At 35.3% G+C, this 19,449-nt stretch overlaps 1 protein-coding gene across 2 annotated transcripts in view; it reads right to left on the bottom strand.

Moving 5' to 3' along the window:
* Nucleotides 1-2,056: 2,056 nt before the first annotated feature.
* LOC138715559 (delta-like protein 3) overlaps nt 2,057-19,449 on the bottom strand; it is a 42,723-nt gene continuing 25,330 nt past the window's right edge. For both annotated transcript variants that reach the window (XM_069848629.1, XM_069848628.1), the window contains exons 4-5: nt 18,164-18,294; nt 2,057-2,833 (exon numbers count right to left, since the gene is read on the bottom strand). In XM_069848629.1, coding sequence (XP_069704730.1) covers nt 2,822-2,833; nt 18,164-18,294 — 143 coding nt within the window. In that variant the 3' untranslated portion in view covers nt 2,057-2,821. The remainder of the gene's footprint in view (nt 2,834-18,163; nt 18,295-19,449) is intronic.

The raw sequence follows: 19,449 nt of genomic DNA on the forward strand, positions 1-19,449 counted from the left end.
TTTGAGGCCTACTTGTTTTGAAAATCTATATTGTCAGAAATTGAGTATCATGCATAGTATATAAATCATCATTCCTATGTATATTCATCTCTTGCAACTTGCAGTTTATGGGAACATGTTGTCTTGCAGTATTCGAACATATTTAAACTTGAAATATGTAACAGACCTACTAAAATCAAGTCATCCATAATTAAATATTTAGACAGGACTGTAATGGACTTTAAATAATAATGGATGCGAGAACTATTGGGATTAATGTAAGGCTGAGGGATGACTTGTTAACACGGTGGAATTTGTTTATTTATTTATTTATTTATTTATTTATTTATTTATTTATTTATTTACTTACTTATTGTTTGTTTGTTTGATTATTTATTTATTTACTCCTAATACAAAATATAAAACAGACTACAGAATACAATTATAACAATAGAAATAGAATAAAATAATACATAAATATAAAAAAAGAGGATACAATAATATTAATAAGTTTGAGGACCGAATGAGCAGCGCTCATGTTCGGTCGCAGTTCGGATATATTATTAATATAAGAGGACTGTATAAATAAAAGAAAATAGGAACTAAAAGTAAAATTACAGTTACAATGAAATTACATAATATAATATTATCGTAGAGAAGAATAATATCGTACGTGAATCAAGTAGGACAATTTATGAAAAATATATATTCCGAAATTATAGAACATTAATATAATACAGGGTGATTAATTCATACATATAGACTATAATATTTATTTAATCAAACTGAATACATTAACACGTCTTTAATTTTCTTATATTTTAGTGGGTTACATTTTAGAAGTTCATTACATTTTTGATATTCTAGTGATATTTATCTTATTTTATCTGTTTTTGTTTTCATCATATTTCCCGATAATGGTATATATCTATAATATGGTCGACCTGGTTGGCAAGTTGGTATAGCGCTGGCCTTCCATGCCTACGGTTGCGGGTTCGATCCCGGGCCAGGTCGATGGGATTTAAGTGTGCTTAAATGCGATAGGCTCATGTCAGTAGATTTACTGGCATGTAAAAGAACTCCTGCGGGACAAAATTCCGGCACATCCGGCGACGCTGATATAACCTCTGCAGTTGCGACCGTCGTTAAATAAACCATAACATTTTTCTATAATATGATGACTTGAGATCATAATTTTCCTTGCTGTGTGTATGTAAAAATAGTGTTCATTATATAATTTGTACTTCACTATTTATTATTATTATTATTATTATTATTATTATTATTATTTTCCCTATTTTTATTATTATTATTATTATTATTATTATTATTATTATTATTATTATTAATTGTTTCATATTTTTATACTTCGTATGTCTAATTTATTTTGACTTACTTTTCACATTTTATTATGCCTTTTCCTTTCTATATGTTACATAATATTATGTCTCATTTCTACTGACTTCTTGTTCACATTGTATGACTGTCTACTTCAGTTTGTGTGCGTGCGCTTTGTAAATTTGTAGTGTTTTTTTTGTATCGCAGTTTTACTTCTGGTTGAGTGTTGGAGAAGGCACTACAGTCTTAACTCTGCCAGGTTAAATAAACCATTATTATTATTATTATTATTATTATTATTATTATTATTATTATTATTATTATTACTACTACTACTACTACTACTACTACAAAGTGCGTTTGTAAATATTATTGCTCTAAATAACTGTTTATAGATCTAAGAAAAGTGATATTTTTCTACACCTGAGAAAAGATAATAGATTGTATTCCATCCTACATAATGTTTATGTTTGTCGTTCAAGCGAAGGTTTATTTTTTTTCCTTGCTAGGTCTGTATTACCCATTACAACAACTCCATTGGACTGACAGGGTATGTGTACGAGGGCAGAGGATTACCTTGCCAGTTGCTTTTGTAAACACTTCCGTCCTGTGTTCACATAACTTAAGATATAATGTGCCTCAACTTCGAACTCTAGTTATAAAGGACCAGTGGTAGTGGTGGTGGTGGTAGTAGCAGTAGTAGCAGCAGCAGCGTAGAATTCAAGAAAACACAATTCAGTACATGTTAATGTGTAATGTTTCATTTAATTACAATTTTGTTACATTAAAGACAAATTACTATTAAAACACTTTTCTAATTTGAGGTTATGAGAATCATCTATCCACTTAGAGAAGTCTCTTTGGCTTCACTTAACGACGATTTTAAGACGCAAAACGGATGAAGTCGGGAGATCCTGGAGCTAGAAGTAAACTATAAACTAATATGACACTTGTTCAGAAACAGCAAAAGTAGTCAACATTGATTCATCTCTCCATTTTAAAAGTTCAATGAATTGTACAGAAGACTACCATTACCTATTAACTACATTAGACTAGACACGTCTGCACTTTGAATGACAACTGGCAGTACAGTCCAAAGTCTGTTATATTTGCCAGTGTGTCTATGATAAAATTGCATTGCTGTGAATTCCTGCAACATTTTCAGTAAATAATTGTAACACTTAACACACAGTGTCAGCCATTTTGATCACAACCAGTTTGAAACAATTGAACACATCACTGATGTACGAAAATTGGCTACATGTATTAATTTGTTATTCACGGCGGAAAAGTATTGTTGTAACTGATGTTCTTGAAATGTTTCAGTAGATGACATTTCAGATGTTATATTCTTTGGGTGAATAATGTTGGATGATGCAGACATCTCTAATCATCATGTAAGATATTAATAAACATCCAGAGAGAGTGAGTTTCATTTGTTATTTCCTGTTCCAGCAGGATCTGTTGTTAAATGTTCTGGTCGATTTCGGTGCAGCCCTGGAGACTAGCTTGGAGCCTGCAACAATAAAATAAAATTGCAGAGTTTAGTTCGTGTACATTGCGGTAGAATATTGGACTATTTATTCATATCTACTCGTTATTCATGTTAAGTATGAATAAATGTCGTTTATAGAAGGTGTTAAGTTAATTCTTCCACAAACGTTGATGGTAGAGATAAAGAGGGATGCTTTAGACCACACGGGAAAAGCGAGGTAGGTCACCTTTTCTGCGAAATTGATATATTGCTTTCATTGTGTTCTCCAGTGCCTAATTTATCGTTCCATAGCAACTACTTGTTGAAAATGAGGTTAGTCTCTTGTACAAAATTTATATTAAAAAACTGCACACGAAAAGAAAGAGGTAAGTCGTCTTAGAACATAAGAATGAGGTAAGTCACTGCAATGGTTTCTGTCATGACGTGTTATTGGTTATTACGACGTGCATATGTAACAATGAACTATTAGCACTGTTGGCAATCCTACTAAGAGAATCTGCGATACTTTTATAAAGCAGGTTTTCAAAATGGGCTCTTTTCAATTAGCCTACTTAAGAAGTAATTACAGTAGATGAATAAATTAAAATATTGAGAGAACGAACACTATTATCAATTTTATAAAATATTCAGATCTACAAAATAACCGTACTTTATTTTAATTTTGGATATACTTACTTACTTACTTACTTACTTACTTACTGGCTTTTAAGGAACCCGGAGGTTCATTGCCGCCCTCACATAAGCCCGCCATTTGTCCCTATCCTGAGCAAGATTAATCCAGTCTCTATCATCATATCCCACCTCCCTCAAATCCATTTTAATATTATCCTCCCATCTACGTCTCGGCCTTCCCAAAGGTCTTTTTCCCTCCGGCCTCCCAACTAACACTCTATATGCATTTTTGGATTCGCCCATACGTGCTACATGTCCTGCCCATCTCAAACATCTTGATTTAATGTTCCTAATTATGTCAGGTGAAGAATACAATGCCTGCAGTCTGTGTTGTGTAATTTTCTCCATTCTCCTGTAACTTCATCCCTCTTAGCCCCAAATATTTTCCTAAGCACCTTATTCTCAAACACCCTTAACCTATGTTCCTCTCTCAAAGTGAGAGTCCAAGTTTCACAACCATAAAGAACAACCGGTAATATAACTGTTTTATAAATTCTAACTTTCAGATTTTTTGATAGCAGACTGGATGATAAAAGCTGCTCAACCGAATAATAACAGGCATTTCCCATATTTATTCTGTGTTTAATTTCCTCCCGAATATCATTTATATTTGTTACTGTTGTTCCAAGATATTTGAACTTCTCCACCTCTTCAAAAGATAAATTTCCAATTTTTATATTTCCTTTTCGTACAATATTCTCGTCACGAGACATAATCATATGCTTCGTCTTTTCGGGATTTACTTCCAAACCTATCTCTTTACTTGCTTCCAGTAAAATTCCCGTGTTTTCCCTAATTGTTTGTGGATTTTCTCCTAACATATTCACGTCATCCGCATAGACAAGCAGCTGATGTAACCCGTTCAATTCCAAGCCCTCTCTGTTATCCTGGACTTTCCTAATGGCATACTCTAGAGCAGCGGTTCCCAAACTTTTTCAGCCACGGAGCCCTTTCTGAAGCAAAAGTTTCTCGTGGAGCTCCAAGAAATGATTACTTTTTAGTTTTATCTGTCTACGTTCTATGAAGCATATTTCACTCGGTACATAAACGGAAGTGTGAATATAAATATATATATTATATATATATATATATTAATAAAGAATAAAGGAAACAATAGTAAAGAAGTACTGGATATAATTTATTTAAATCTACAAAATGATATTAACAAGTAGTTAAGATATTTAAAAAATGTACAATGTTACATGTACACCAGAAGGTAATGTGAAGAATATGCCTGTTTCTTGCGACTGAGTGTCCGGTGTCATAGAAGTCAATTGAAGACGTATATCGTCTTCTGTGTCCAAACAAGTTCGATATTTTGTTTTTGTAGCCGTGTACCTCGAAAAGGTCGTTTCACTGAGGTACACAGTACCAAAAGGCAGTGAGAGAAATTTAACTTTTGAACTTAATATCGAAAGATTCTCCCCTAACTTAGCCCAAAATTTAGGAAATGGTTTGCTTTTAAATTATGCCTGACAGTGGCTGTTCGAAACCATGTCTATAAGGACCTCATATCTGAAGCAGTGAGGGCTGCTGGTTTTGACATCACTGGAAAAGGATCTACAATCCACTCACATTTCTTTAGAATCGATTCCTGAGTGTCCCTTGGAAAGTATGAATTGATATTTTGAAGCAAATTGACAAGGTGTTCTTTCATTATTGCTATGAATGAGACATTCATTGTTATGTTATTTTCTTCTATAAAGTTTGAAGTCAATGAGAAACGTAAGATCCTTATTGTCGACGCTTTCTATGTAGAACGCTATCTTTTTCTTCAGTGTGACAATTCCGTCATCAGCATCGAATATAGTCTTTCGTTTACCTTGTATGTATGTATTATTTTAATGTACCGAAGTACATATGATATTTCCATGCAGATATTCTGCGTCATCATACGATGAAAGAGTAATGGAACGGAGAAAAATTCTCTCCGGCGCCGGGATTTGAACCCGGGTTTTCAGCTCTACGGGCTGATCCTTTATCCACTAAGCCACACCGGATTCCACCCAAGAGTTGGAACTTAATCTGAAATGATTCTGTCCGACGCCGGGGTGGAATCCGGTGTGGCTTAGTGGATAAAGCATCACCACGTAGAGCTGAAAACCCGGCGCCGGAGAGAATTTTTCTTCGTTCCATTACTCTTTCATCGTTGTATGTATGTGCTGAATTCATTTTTGAAACATGTCTGCCAAGTAACATAATTTGTGCGAGATCGTGCGTATTTTCTTGTTTTCCGCACAGAACCAATACGCGGTAAGTGTGAAATACCACATTCAGTATTCCCAACGTAACACACATAACAATTTCCCTCTTCTTACCGCTTAAGCGCGACATTCATTTTACTGCTTTAGGCTTTTAACATATTATTTTTAGAGACGTTTAACATAGTAATAATTATAAATTGGAAACTTACCACTGCAATTTCACCTAAATTGCAATGTTAATTATTGTTTTTAAATATTTGCAAAAATTAAGTAAAGCCTACTACTCCACGAAACTTATTGCATTCCTGATACAAGTAACATTAAGGAAGCCGTGAAAAAATCAACAAGATTCCAGATGCCGATGTTATTACTGCAATATGTTTTATATATGTATATATATGTGTGTGTGTATATATATATATATATATATATATATATATATAATATTGTTAAAATATTAAAATGAAAAATAAATCATTACATAACCTTACCGTTTGTTTTAAGTTCGCATTTATAGACTGGGGGGGGGGAAAGACAGACGTATATCACGGCCTGCTGGAGTATAGTAAACACAGAAAACATTTTAGAGCAACAATGTTGAAGAAAGATATTTTGGTTTTCCGAAGTTGCCGTCATTGAACAGAAACCAACATGGAGATTTCATTGCAACTAATTAGAAATTCGTCTTTCAGGTATGTAATAAACGATCTTCGCACAAAATAATGTACGATACACGAGCGGTATGTTTGTTTTCATGTTCTCGGAAATTAAAAAAGCTCAACTACGTTTCGCTTTTTCAATCTTTTCCTCGACCATGAAAACGTCAACATATCGCTCTTGTAACGTATATTACTATTGTACAATCATTCCTGATCATTCAAATAATCTGCTAGCAAACTGTTCTGGTAATTCAAAAGCAGTGACGGTTCGTGAACTTGTGGATTGGGGGCGCTGCAGTAGATTTTGGTATATACAAATTTCACTTCAATCTTCTCCGCAAGAGAAAGTTGAGAAAAATTAATATTCTGTAATTCACACACTCATGCTTGCACATTTGCACTGGTTAAGTTACGGTATTAAGATGTCACACCAAAGCAACACTCGGATATACTTATGGTCAACAATTTTCTAAAACTGGAAAGAGGTCTCTTTCGTATTTTACATGCTATATCAAAAGGATTCTACTCGCGCAAACATTTTGATTTAAGGAGGCTGGATATATAATAATAAGGCAAAAGAGGATATTAATTTCGTTATATTAACTCGATAAGATTCTACAACAATAAGTATGTGAAGAGAAAATAAAAATTTTGTCATTAAGTTTCAAGGGAATAGAGAATCCATTTGACGCAGCATTACAATAGCTGTGTGGGAAGGGAGGAAAGATCTTCCATTGTAGCCTGGCTCTGCAAGCCACTGCAGCGAAATATAGGTTTTAAACAGCGGCAGTTTCCCTCTGCTTCCCTTCACCTCTCTACCCCCTGAACATGCAAGACACACTATCTATGATCTGTCCCACCCTGCAGATCCCAGAACGACTTTGAATGCAGTGTCAATTCCAATACAGTCGACGCGCAAAAATATTATGCATCAGATAATAGTACATATTCCCGGTCAGATGAAATATAAAGCAATTTACTTAAGAAAGGCTATAAAAAATTATTCTACAAATTAAAATTAAAATTAGTTTTATTTTCTTGACAAAGCAGGGAGTGCTGCAGCTCCGCAGCTCTTATGGGCGAGCCGTCCCTGTTCAAAAGAGAAGAAACCTCCGTTCATGCAATCGGGACAACGCTTTACCGCGCGACAACCATCGCACTTCTGTGTGTAATATTACTAAAATTGACTTATGTATACTACCCATATCTTCACACAGGATTTTAAGTAGCCTACACTGCGAAGGTCGTGCCTTAACAAAGTTGATAATTTTGACGGCGTTGTCTAGTACCTGCTTTAATAAAGCTGGCATTTTTTTTTTCGTTGCGAGGGCGTGTCGGTGTAGTGCACAATGACTACTTGTTCAGTTTTTAAAACTTTCTTGATCCTTGTAACAGCGCCAGCAACAGGACCTACCATGGCCTTTGCGCCGTCTGTGCACACGTCAATGCAATTGTCCCACGGTATCGAGTTTTCAATGAAGAAAAAATTTCAGTACCACTTGTAGAGGATGGCAATGGCTGCAGAACAAAATATTTCATGAAAGAACCCGAAAATTCATACCGCACAAACATCATTAACATAGCTAATCCGGCAAAGACCGTGGATTTGTCAAGTTGTAACGAAAATTTCGTTTAACTGATACGGGAAATCATGATATTTTTTACGTCTTTTCATAGATTCTGGATTCGATTATGCAGTGTTATTTGATAAGGACACACTGGAAATCAAGTTTGCAGTTTTCTCGTTCATCATGCACTTCACTACCTTCATAAGAGTTTCTACAAGGGTGAGGTTTACCACCAAGAGTCTGGTCATGACTAACCAAGTACGACGTTTTCAGTGCTTTCTCTTTGTTTGTTTTTACACGAGGTAAAATTATGTCTGAACTGCATAGAGTTCGTCACTTTTTCTTCGAAGTAGTTTGCAGTTTTATTTGTGAATTTTTGAATTGAGAAATGCCGTCTAAGCTTGGCAGGGAACATAGAAGTATTGGGAAAAACTTTGTTACATATCACACACTGTGGACGTTCATCAGCAAACTCAGTGCATCCCATGTCCAAATATAAATCGCAATGAAATACATTAAAGCTGATATGATACAGTTGTATGAACACTACTTATTAGTGTTCATACAACTGTAACATTCACCTTTAATGTATTTCATAAAATCAATGAACACTGTATTATTGACCTAATATGTGTGTTTTATTATTAAATATAAATCACAATATTTTCGTTTGTTACATTCAATACCTCTGCACTAGGCATCGTAGACCCTGAGACAGGATCATGTTCAACATATTCCGAACTCAATACCCAGGAATTCGCACTATCTTCTTTGAAAGTAATGTTATAGCTGTTGTTATCTCCCTTTGACTGAGCACTGGTTGATGGCTAATGACTCTTCGGTCTTAGGGAGCCCGTCTTAAGCCACAGTTCCGGTTCAACGAAAGTTTAGCTAACACATCTGCTATCAAATTAACATGCAGATATACAGTATATATATATATTTTTGAGGTAACGTAACAGTCAGTAGATTGTAGATTCCACGTACCACTAATAACAAACGCTGCCTCTCCAGGATATAAAAAATAATATAAATTTCGAGGATCATTGAGTACTTTGCAAGCAAGAAAGATCGTGATAGTTCCAGTGACGAGTAGATCTAATATTAATGCTTCCATATGGCAAGAAGAACGCAAACTACTTTCTCAGAAAGTATTTTTCGCTTGATGGAAGTAGTTTCCGTTTTCCCCGCTAGAGACTAGATGAAATTAGAAATTTTTGTCATCTTCATAACTTCCGCAGACGGAGCCCCTGAGAATCATTCGCGGAGCCCTTAGGGCTCCGCGGAGCGCACTTTGGGAACCGCTGCTCTAGAGCAAAGTTAAAAAGTAAAGGTGATAGTGCATCTCCTTGCTTTAGCCCGCAGTGAATTGGAAACGCATCTGACAGAAACTGACCTATACGAACTCTGCTGTAAGTTTCACTGAGATACATTTTAATTAATCGAACTAGTTTCTTGGGAATACCAAATTCAATAAGAATATCATATAAAACTTTTCTCTTAACCGAGTCATATGCCTTTTTGAAATCTATGAATAACTGATTCACTGTACCCTTATACTCCCATTTTTTCTCCATTATCTGTCGAATATAAAATATCTGATCAATAGTTGATCTATTACGCCTAAAACCACACTGATGATCCCCAATAATTTCATCTACATATGGAGTTAATCTTCTTAAAAGAATATTGGACAAAATTTTGTACGACGTTAACAAAAGTGATATTCCTCGAAAGTTACTACAGTTAGTCTTGTCCCCCTTCTTAAAGATAGGTACGATTATGGACTCCTTCCATTGTTCTGGTACAATCTCCTTTTCCCAAATAGCAAGTACAAGCTTATAAATTTCTTTAGATAATGCGCTTCCACCCTTTTGTATTAATTCTGCTGGAATTTGATCGATACCTGGAGACTTATAATTTTTCAGATTTTCTATCGCAATTTCGACTTCAGAAAGTGTGGGTTGGGGTATAAATGGCTCAGCAGTTTGTATTTCAATTTCGTCCCGATCATTTATATTTGGCCTATGTATATTTAGGAGTTGTCCAAAATAGTTTTTCCATCTGTTAAGGATTGAATGAGCGTCTGCAAGCAAGTTACCATTCTCATCCTTGATCACATTTACCCTTGCCTAATATCCATTCTTGAATTCTTTTATGCCCTTATATAAATCACTAATGTATTTATTTTTACTATTTGTTTCTATTTCCTTCAGTTTTTCCTTCAAGTAATCTCTCTTTTTATTCCTAAGCATACGATTTGCTTCCCATCTTTTATTGAAATAATTATCTCTATTCGCCTCAACTGGATCCTGTAAGAATTTCAATTTTGCCTGTTTCCTTCTTTCTACTACCATGCAACAATCTTCATCAAACCACGGTTTCTTTTTCTTAGTTTCATAATAACCTATGCTCTGTTCAGCTGCAATTTTGATATTATCTCGAATATTTTCCCACATGCTATTAACATCTAACTTTTCCTCAACTTCGTCGGAACTTGCTAATACGTCAAACCTATTTGAAATTTCGACCTGATAATTTTGCTTAGTTTCCTCGTCCTTTAATTTCGGAATATTGAATCTTCTAATATTAACTTGTTGCTCTACTCGCTTGGCTACTGATAGTCTTTCTCTTAGTTCACCAATTACCAAATAATGGTCAGAATTACAGTCTGCCCCCCTGAAGGTACGAATGTCTACTATACTAGTATGTCTTCGTTTATCTATCAAGATGTGATCTGTCTGGTTATGTGCCAATCCATCTGGAGAAGTCCAAGTATATCCATGTATATCCTTATGGGGGAATGAATATACTGAAAATGTAATTAATATGTTTGAAGGAGATAATGTTGATACGTAATAAACCTTTCTTAAACTAATTTTGTGTAGGCTATACTGGTAATATTAGAAAATTTAATTAATGTTGCAGTTTATAGACAAGGGAACCAAGATTGTTAAAAACGAAAAATTGAAGAATATTGAGTTTAGTAATAAGGTGTAATTAATAATTCTTTCTTTGAGCGCCTGTCCTGGTCGAGGTGGATTTGTTAGATTAAATTAGACTGTGTTCTGGAAACCATTCGCAGTAATGAGGGCTTCTATGCCCAGATCATCGATGATTTTGCTGCTAAAGAGAGGAGAATTGCTTTAGTCTTCAAATATATTTAGGCAACTTGGCTGCTATCAGTTTTGTACTATACATATAAACAATTTGTATTATTCCTTCCCTCACATAAAATTGCACTGCACGCCACTGGATGCAAGAAATCCCAAATTCTTGTATAATATGCCATGCCAGAATTTTTAAGATTGCGTAGAAAATGAAGAAAATATGAGGAATTAAAGTTATTTCCTACTTTTGAGAAACCCTAAATATGTGCATATTTTGTACGTTGGTGCATATTTCGATGTTAAAGAGTTAGATTTCTTGCATTCGAAAATAATGGCAACATAGTTACTGTTTCACACTAAATTTATTCAGATTACATTTGACATTACATACTTCAAATACGGTATAGTCTCCTGCCATGTCAACAATACTGTACGCTGCCAAATTCTCGGAAGACAACGGACTCCATCAGCAGCAGAATTTCTGGATATCTCTCACACTGATCAATCTAAAGCTCTTCGGATGTCAACTCTTGATTGAAAGTGAATGCCTCGCTTCCACCCTGTTCAGTATGGTAGGATTTCTCTCCCACACACTTCTTGTAATGCCCTAAAGCAATGAGTTGCATGTTTTTCTCTTTCAACTTGGATTTTTATGAAGCACCTTTGTTCGTACCTTTAGGGCTGTATTGTTTACTACAAATCAGAAACAGCCACTGTATTTGCAAAATATGTCTACTTCGAGACTTTCAATATTGCAAATCTATGAAACAGTCGCTACTCTATAATGTAGTACAAGATTTCAATGATCACCGCTAGAAGCACTGATTTACAGCATTATTGCCATTACTTATCGAATGCCATAGTATTTGTAATTTTTAAAAACGAATGTTGCTTTCTACGGTGTATGGATTTTTAAAGCATTTTGTGGGCAAAGAATGGATGTGAAGGAGGGTTAATCGTGCTATTAAATGATTCAATCCCTGTTATGGTGAAAGGTGCTGGTATCCCTAATGACTTAAGGCTGGTTCACAAAAAACCGGAAATGAGAATCGGAACGAAAACGAAAACGGTAAAATTGTTAAAATGTGTTCATTTAAATGTGAGCATTCACAATTAACGAAACGCTTGCCGAACCCCGGGAACGGAGAGTTGGTTAAGACTGGTTCACAATGAAACGGGAACGGAAACGACAACGAGAACGAAAACGGAAATGTTAAAATAAATGTATTTAAATGTGAGCATTCACAATAGATAATTGAGAATGCCCACATTTAAATGCATTTATTTTAACAATATTTCAGTTCTCGTTCTCGTTGTCGTTTCAGTTTCCGGTTTATTGTGAATCATCCTTTAAGTTTCAACTTTGGCGTTCACGTTTCCGATCACAGCTCACTAGATTCATTTTATTGCCATCTAAAAGCTATTTCGTCGTCGTATATTTTGTAGCAAGAAGACCGTGACATAACCTATGCATTATTTTGTTCTGGGCTGTGCATCATGGAGCAAGTTTTATTTGATAAGATTCTAACATTGAGTGTTGAAGAAAAACCTCACGTTTAAGATAAGCGGCGCACCTCGTATAAAGATGAGAAAATGAAGGAGAATACGTGGCTTTCAATAGTTGCATCTTTGAATACCCATCGTAAGTGAATCATATTTTATTACTGTATTGTTGTATTACACACTACATATTCATGCTTCAATTCAATAGCTACTGTTGTGTTCTATTATAAATGTTTCTTCTCTAATTATTTTACGTTATGGTAGACTTAAAATAGGTTGTGATAATAAAGATGCATGGGCATATCTATAGTACCGTACCTAATGAAATGTTTCAGTTGAAATTTCGAAGTTGGTTAACCTGTGTTTATAATAATAATAATAATAATAATAATAATAATAATAATAATAATAATAATAATGATTTATTTAACCTGGCAGAGTTAAGGCCATACGGCCTTCTCTAACACTCAACCAGGAGTAAAAACTGCGTTATAGAAACACTACAAATTTACAAAGTACACACAAAACTGAATAAGATAATAATAATAAAATGTAAACAACAAGTAAGAAGAAATCAGACATAATATATAACATACAGAAAGAAAGAAAAAAGCATAATAAAATGTGAACAGCAGGTCAAAAATAAATGAGGCCTACAAAGTATAAAAAAATAAGACAATTATTGATAATAATAATAATAATAATAATAATAATAATAATAATAATAATAATAATAAATAAGAATAGTAATGATAATAATAATGGTGATAATAATATTAATAATAATAATAATAATAATAATAAATAAAATAATAATAACAGGCCTAATAGTAATAATAATACTAATAGGTAAAGGTAAAGGTAAAGGTAACCCCGTAACATGCCATGAAGGCACTTGGGGGGCATGGAGGTAGAGCCCCATGCTTTCCGTGACCTCGGCACTAGAATGAGGTGGTGTGGTCGGCACCACGCTCTGACCGCCTTTTACCCCCGGGAAAGACCCGGTACTCAATTTTATAGAAGACTGAGTGAACCTAGGGGCCGTTCTGAATGTTTGGCAACGAGAAAAAATCCTGTCACCACCTGGGATCGAACCCCGGACCTTCCAGTAGTAATACAATAGTGCAGTACAGAGCATACAATGAATACAGTATTTTTAAGTATACACAGTAAGGAAAATTATGTTTATATATAGCTCAACTTATCACATTAGAGATATATCATTATCGGAAAATATGAAAAAAAATATATATAAAATAAGTTAAATATCACTAGAACATAAAAAAAAATGTGAATACGTGGAAACATGCAATACAACACTTGTCATAATAGTAAGTTACTTTGGCAACTCGTCATAAGATAATTTTCTAACTTGGATTTGAAAGATTTCAATGTTCGGCAGCCCTTGACTTCAGGCGGCAGAGAGTTCCAGTGACGAGAGGTAGCAACAGTGAAAGATGAAGAATACAGAGATGATGTGTGAAGTGGAATTTCTAGCGTGTTATCGCGTTGTGATCGAGTATTAATATTATGATAGCGAGAGAGAGTATGAATACGAGCGAATAAATAATAGGGGGATGAAGTGTGCATAATTCGATATAGGAGAGAAAGTGAGTGCAGATTTCTCCTCTCATGTAACCTAAGCCATGATAACTTCTCGAAAGAAGGTGAGATATGATCATAGTATCGAACATTACACATGAAGCGGACGCACAAGTTATGAACACGCTGTAGTTTCTGAGATCACTGAACAAAACGTCGCAATAATCGAAGTGAGGTAGAATGAGTGTCTGTACCAGGGTCTGTTTTAATTTAGATGGATAATGATACAATCTTTTTAGTGAATGGAGAATAGAGAATGCCTTCTTACATGTATATTTAATATGCGTATCCCAACTAAGATTAGATTCGAAATGCACTCCGAGATTTTTTACGGTAAAGCTAAACGGGATGATTGTTTTATCCAGTTTCACAGGTGGAATATTCAGGTCGTTGACTTCAGGAATTAATCTACGGTTCGCGAACAGAATAGCCTGTGATTTACATGCGTTTAGGTTAAGCCCAAATTGTTGAGACCAGGAAGAGATGGAATCAAGATCTTCATTAAGACTATTAATGCTATCATTTAGTGCATCAGTACGCGCTGAAATATACAATTGAACGTCGTCTGCATATATTTGATATCTGCAGTGCTTAAATGATTTAGAAATTCCATTTATATAAATAGAGAAGAGCAAGGGGCCTAATACTGATCCTTGAGGAACTCCTGTATCTACAGTACGCCAGGATGAGAAACGATTATTAGATATGACACGCTGCTGGCGGCCAGTAAGGTAAGAGTACATCCAGGTGATAGCACTATCAGAAAGGTGTAGCGTTTGTAGTTTAGTCAATAGTAGATCGAAGTCAACAGAATCAAAGGCTTTGCTATAGTCCAATAAAACTAGTACAGTAGCCTGTCGTTTATCCATGGCTGCGCGTATGTCCTCAGTAACATTCAACAAAACAGTAGAAGTGCTATGGCCATTTCTGAATCCTGATTGTAAAGGGTCTAAAAGATTAAATTCTATTAGGTAGTCTGACAACTGCTTATGAATGATGCGTTCCAGGGCTTTGGATAAAACGGGAAGAATGGAGATTGGCCTATAGTCTTTTGCAGAAGTTGGTGAATTTATGTTGGCTGCCTTGTACTCATGAGAGAACGCCATTGGTCAATTATACACAAATAACATCAGAATGCGTAATATCGACTTACATACCGTAAGCAACGTTACATACCGTAATTTCACACAACTATGGTCCAAACACACGCGCTCACGAAAACAGTGATATCTCAGTTCCTAGTGATAGTTAGTGATTATTTAAATACTAAAGCATAGAGCATAGATATAGTAATATTGTGAGGGTTATGAAACGCATCCTGTCTGCCATGTTTTGTCGCTAGTCAACTGTCAAGTGGAGTTAGGTTTTGCATGTTACCTCGTCCACTGGAAACTTTCTCTGCCATCAGTTACCACAACAAGAATTTCTGTGTTCTTGATGGTCTATATGACAGGTAATTTAGTATTTACATACATTTAATGAATATTTTTACAGTTGCATATGTATTTTCATATTTATTGGAAGAATAATACAAAATGGTACTTGGAGTTCAACTATGGTCCTATCATTTTTGTGGACCATAGTTGTGTTCCGACTTCAGGTTTCGGTTCTTACATTACAGAATGTTTTTATAGCTTCTGGTGGTGCCACCTAATAAAATTTTTCGTAGAAAGTTGGCAGGAAGGTCCTATAAGCTATATGATGACAGAAGTATGGATCTTTGTATAAAATATATCACCAACAAGGTACTGACGCAGCGGGAAGCCGCAGAAAAGTCCAAAATACCTCGTAGTTCTATAATACCTAAATCGAGAGCACTGCATGAAAATAAACTAAACTCACCTGATCAACAATGGTTCTTCTTTCTTCAGAAAAAAAGCATTCGTGCATTCGTTGAACATGCTATATCCATGTCCAATCTTGGATTTCTGATAACGTTATTCTACTTCAGGTGTAATGTGAAAATGTACCTGGATAGCCAAGACCGCAAAGTACCAGCATTCTCTAAGAATCTACCTGGAAGACGTTGGGCAAAATGCTTTTCAGAACGTCACAAGAATGAATTATCACAGGTTTTGCAGTCTCCAAATGTGACCGATCTGATGCAACCACTAAACAGAACTTGTTTTCGAAATTGAAATACCATTGGCGGCAAATACTTGACGAATGAAAAGGGACACCAGATGGTAGAAGCATGCCAACAGATTCCAAAAATGTATTTCCTCCATTATTAAATAAGCTCTGGAATAAAGTTACTGTATTCCAATATCGCAAGCAAATTTGCAGTTGGATTCAGGAAAGTTGCAATCTTTCCTCTTTGTGCAGTTGAAGTTCTAGGAAATATGCCATCATGTTCTGATCCTAAAGTCAGAAACCCAGAAGGAAGTGCTGTTTCAGACACATTCATAAAATATATAGAAATGACAACGAATCAAGCAATAGAACAAGGAACATCATAAAGAGGAGAAAGAAGAAACTTGATGTTGAGTCAAGTAAAAGTAATTCAGCAGCAGATATTGAAAATTTTGCATTACCATCTACCTCCAAAATTGCAATTTGCTCAAGCAGAAACAAAGGTTATTTGCAAGGGGAATGCAGTAGAGAGTTCTACCGTGAAAAATGAAGATGGATATTCCTTGCATCAAATCTTCATTGAACTTGTCAGACATTGAAGAGACACTCGAAGATACTTCAAATCATCCTTAAAAGATATTAAACGATCTATCATTTTAAGCCAAAGTAGCGAAGTACGAAAAGGAAGCTTTTCCATGTGCCTGAACTTGAAGGTCTATGGAGTTAAACAAAAAATTAACCAACTGATTATGTACCTATCTGTTTGAGAATGTTTGATTTTGATTAAGAATGGTTGTCTTAATTTTTTTTTTGGGGGGTTTTATATTGATTTCATTATTTGATACAAATTGTATTTTTCTTAAAGAAACAGCGGTTATGTTAAAATTAAGAAATAAATAATTTTTCTCACTGTCTTCTGCAAAATCTGTATTTTATATTAAAAATTATTGACTGCTGTATGACACAGTTGCAAAACATCCCCTCAACTGTAGTCCATGAGCGATTTATATTAGGATATATTCAATGGACAGCCACCGGCGTGGCTCAGTCGGTTAAGGCACTTGCCTACCGGTCTGAAGTTGCGTTCGGGCGCGGGTTCGGTCCCCGCTTGGGCTGATTACCTGGTTGGGTTTTTTCCGAGGTTTTCCCCAACCGTAATGTGAATGCAAGGCAATCTATGGCGAATCCTCGGCCTCATCTCGCCAGATATCATCTCGCTATCACCAATCCCATCGACGCTAAATAACCTAGTAGTTGATACAGCGTCGTTAAATAACCAACTAAAATAAATAAAAAAATATTCAATGGACTATAGTTGTGACTTCATAACACAACTATAGTCCACAGTTTATGAAAAGATGTTCCATATACCAACTACATTTCGAATAACAAAAGTGTTTGATATTAATTCCTGGCCTTTCTAAAGTTGATATCAGCAAAATAAATTCTTCTAATAGTTTTATTTTGTAAATTACATTGAGAAATCTAAAAAGTGATGAGATATTGGACCATAGTTGTGTGAAATTATGGTATCGTTATTGACATGCATATCGATATGCACAGTCGTCTACATTCTCGGTTTATTGTGAATAAAACATTTTCATATTCACGTCCTCTGTTTCTCGTTTTCATTCTGGTTCACAATAAATCGGGAATGGAAAGAACGAGAACGGAAATATTGCTAAAATAAATGTATTTAAATGTGAGCATTCACAATTAACTATTGTGAATGTTTACATTTATATAGATTTATTTTAATATTATTTCCGTTTTCGTTCTCGTCGTTTCCGTTCCCGATTTATTGTGAACCAGCCTTTATGCAGCACATTGGCTCCAAGGAGACTCGATGAAAGGAAACTGCTATAGAAATGGATCGATATACTTTATATGAATCGTTGTTTCTGTTTTCAGCAGTAAGAAACTTTTCCTAGTCAGATGTTACCTGGCTATGTCAACTGACCTGCATATGCTGGCACTTGGGCCCTGTGAACCCTGGCGGGCAGTAGCACACGGCCCTGTCTCCCAGCACCATGCAGCGGCCTCCATTCTCGCACATCTCGTCCTGGCATTTAGCACGTTCACAGAACTCTCCTGCACAGACAAATTACACCATCTACATGTCCAGTTTCTCAAGATTTAGACATGGAGTGAAAGTCTTGCAAGTAAGTGAAGAATCGTTCTTAATTGTTACCATGCATGAGGAAGGTTATATGTTATTGAGATCGGACCCAACCAAGACAGATGAAAGTCGTTGGTACAAAGTCTTTTAAAAGAAAGCAAATATTTCATTTGTCACCGCTATCATCCTCCAGTAATTTTATCCATCATCCCTAAATAATTAATCTATGTTTAATTTGTATTTCAGTAACTAGTCCTTTTTTATATCTATTAAATTGAGAAAAATTCGTTCAGGCACCGGGAATCGAACCCATGACCTCTCAGCTCTGTGCGCTGAGCGCTCTTTCCAACTGAGCTATGCCGAGATACGATCCATGGCGCCAGCCAAACTCTTCTCATTCATATCAATAGCCCACTACCTGCATTTTTAAGACATACAAGTCACGTATGCATGAGCGCATATTTAAATGACTCTCTGGCCATTTTCGACAATATTTTATAAAAACTGTTAACGTTTGACATGTACATATATATAGTATATTTAGTGCTGTCATGGAGGCCATATGAGGACATACATTGTATGGGAACCTACAATTTTTTAAATTTATTTATTTATTCTGGTGTAGTTAAGGCCATCAGGCCTTCTCTTCCACACAATAGGAATACAAATACAATAATAGAAATAAACAGAAAAAAATACACTATATACAAAGTAAAGCTACACAAGAAATAAAGAGAGAGAGAGAAAAAAAACACTATAAACAAAGTAAAGCCACACAAAAATATACACAGGTTGCAGTCACACAAACTTTAAATGAGTGATTAAGTATCATAATTAATTGTATCCTAACTAATTTAAAAAAAAAAATTTTTTTATTGGGCTATTTTACGACGCTGTATCAACATCTCAGGTTATTTAGCGTCTGAATGATATGAAGGTGATAATGCCGGTGAAATGAGTCCCCCCGGAAAAAACCTCAACCAGATAACTTGCCCCGACCGGGATTCGAACCCGGGCCACCTGGTTTCACAGCCAGACGCGCTGACCGTTACTCCACAGGTGTGGACCCTAACTAATTAACTAACATAAACAAGAAACTTGCAATTTTAATCTAGATTAAAAAAGAA

The sequence above is a fragment of the Periplaneta americana genome, chromosome 15, assembly GCF_040183065.1.
Source record: "Periplaneta americana isolate PAMFEO1 chromosome 15, P.americana_PAMFEO1_priV1, whole genome shotgun sequence".
NCBI lineage: Eukaryota > Metazoa > Arthropoda > Insecta > Blattodea > Blattidae > Periplaneta > Periplaneta americana.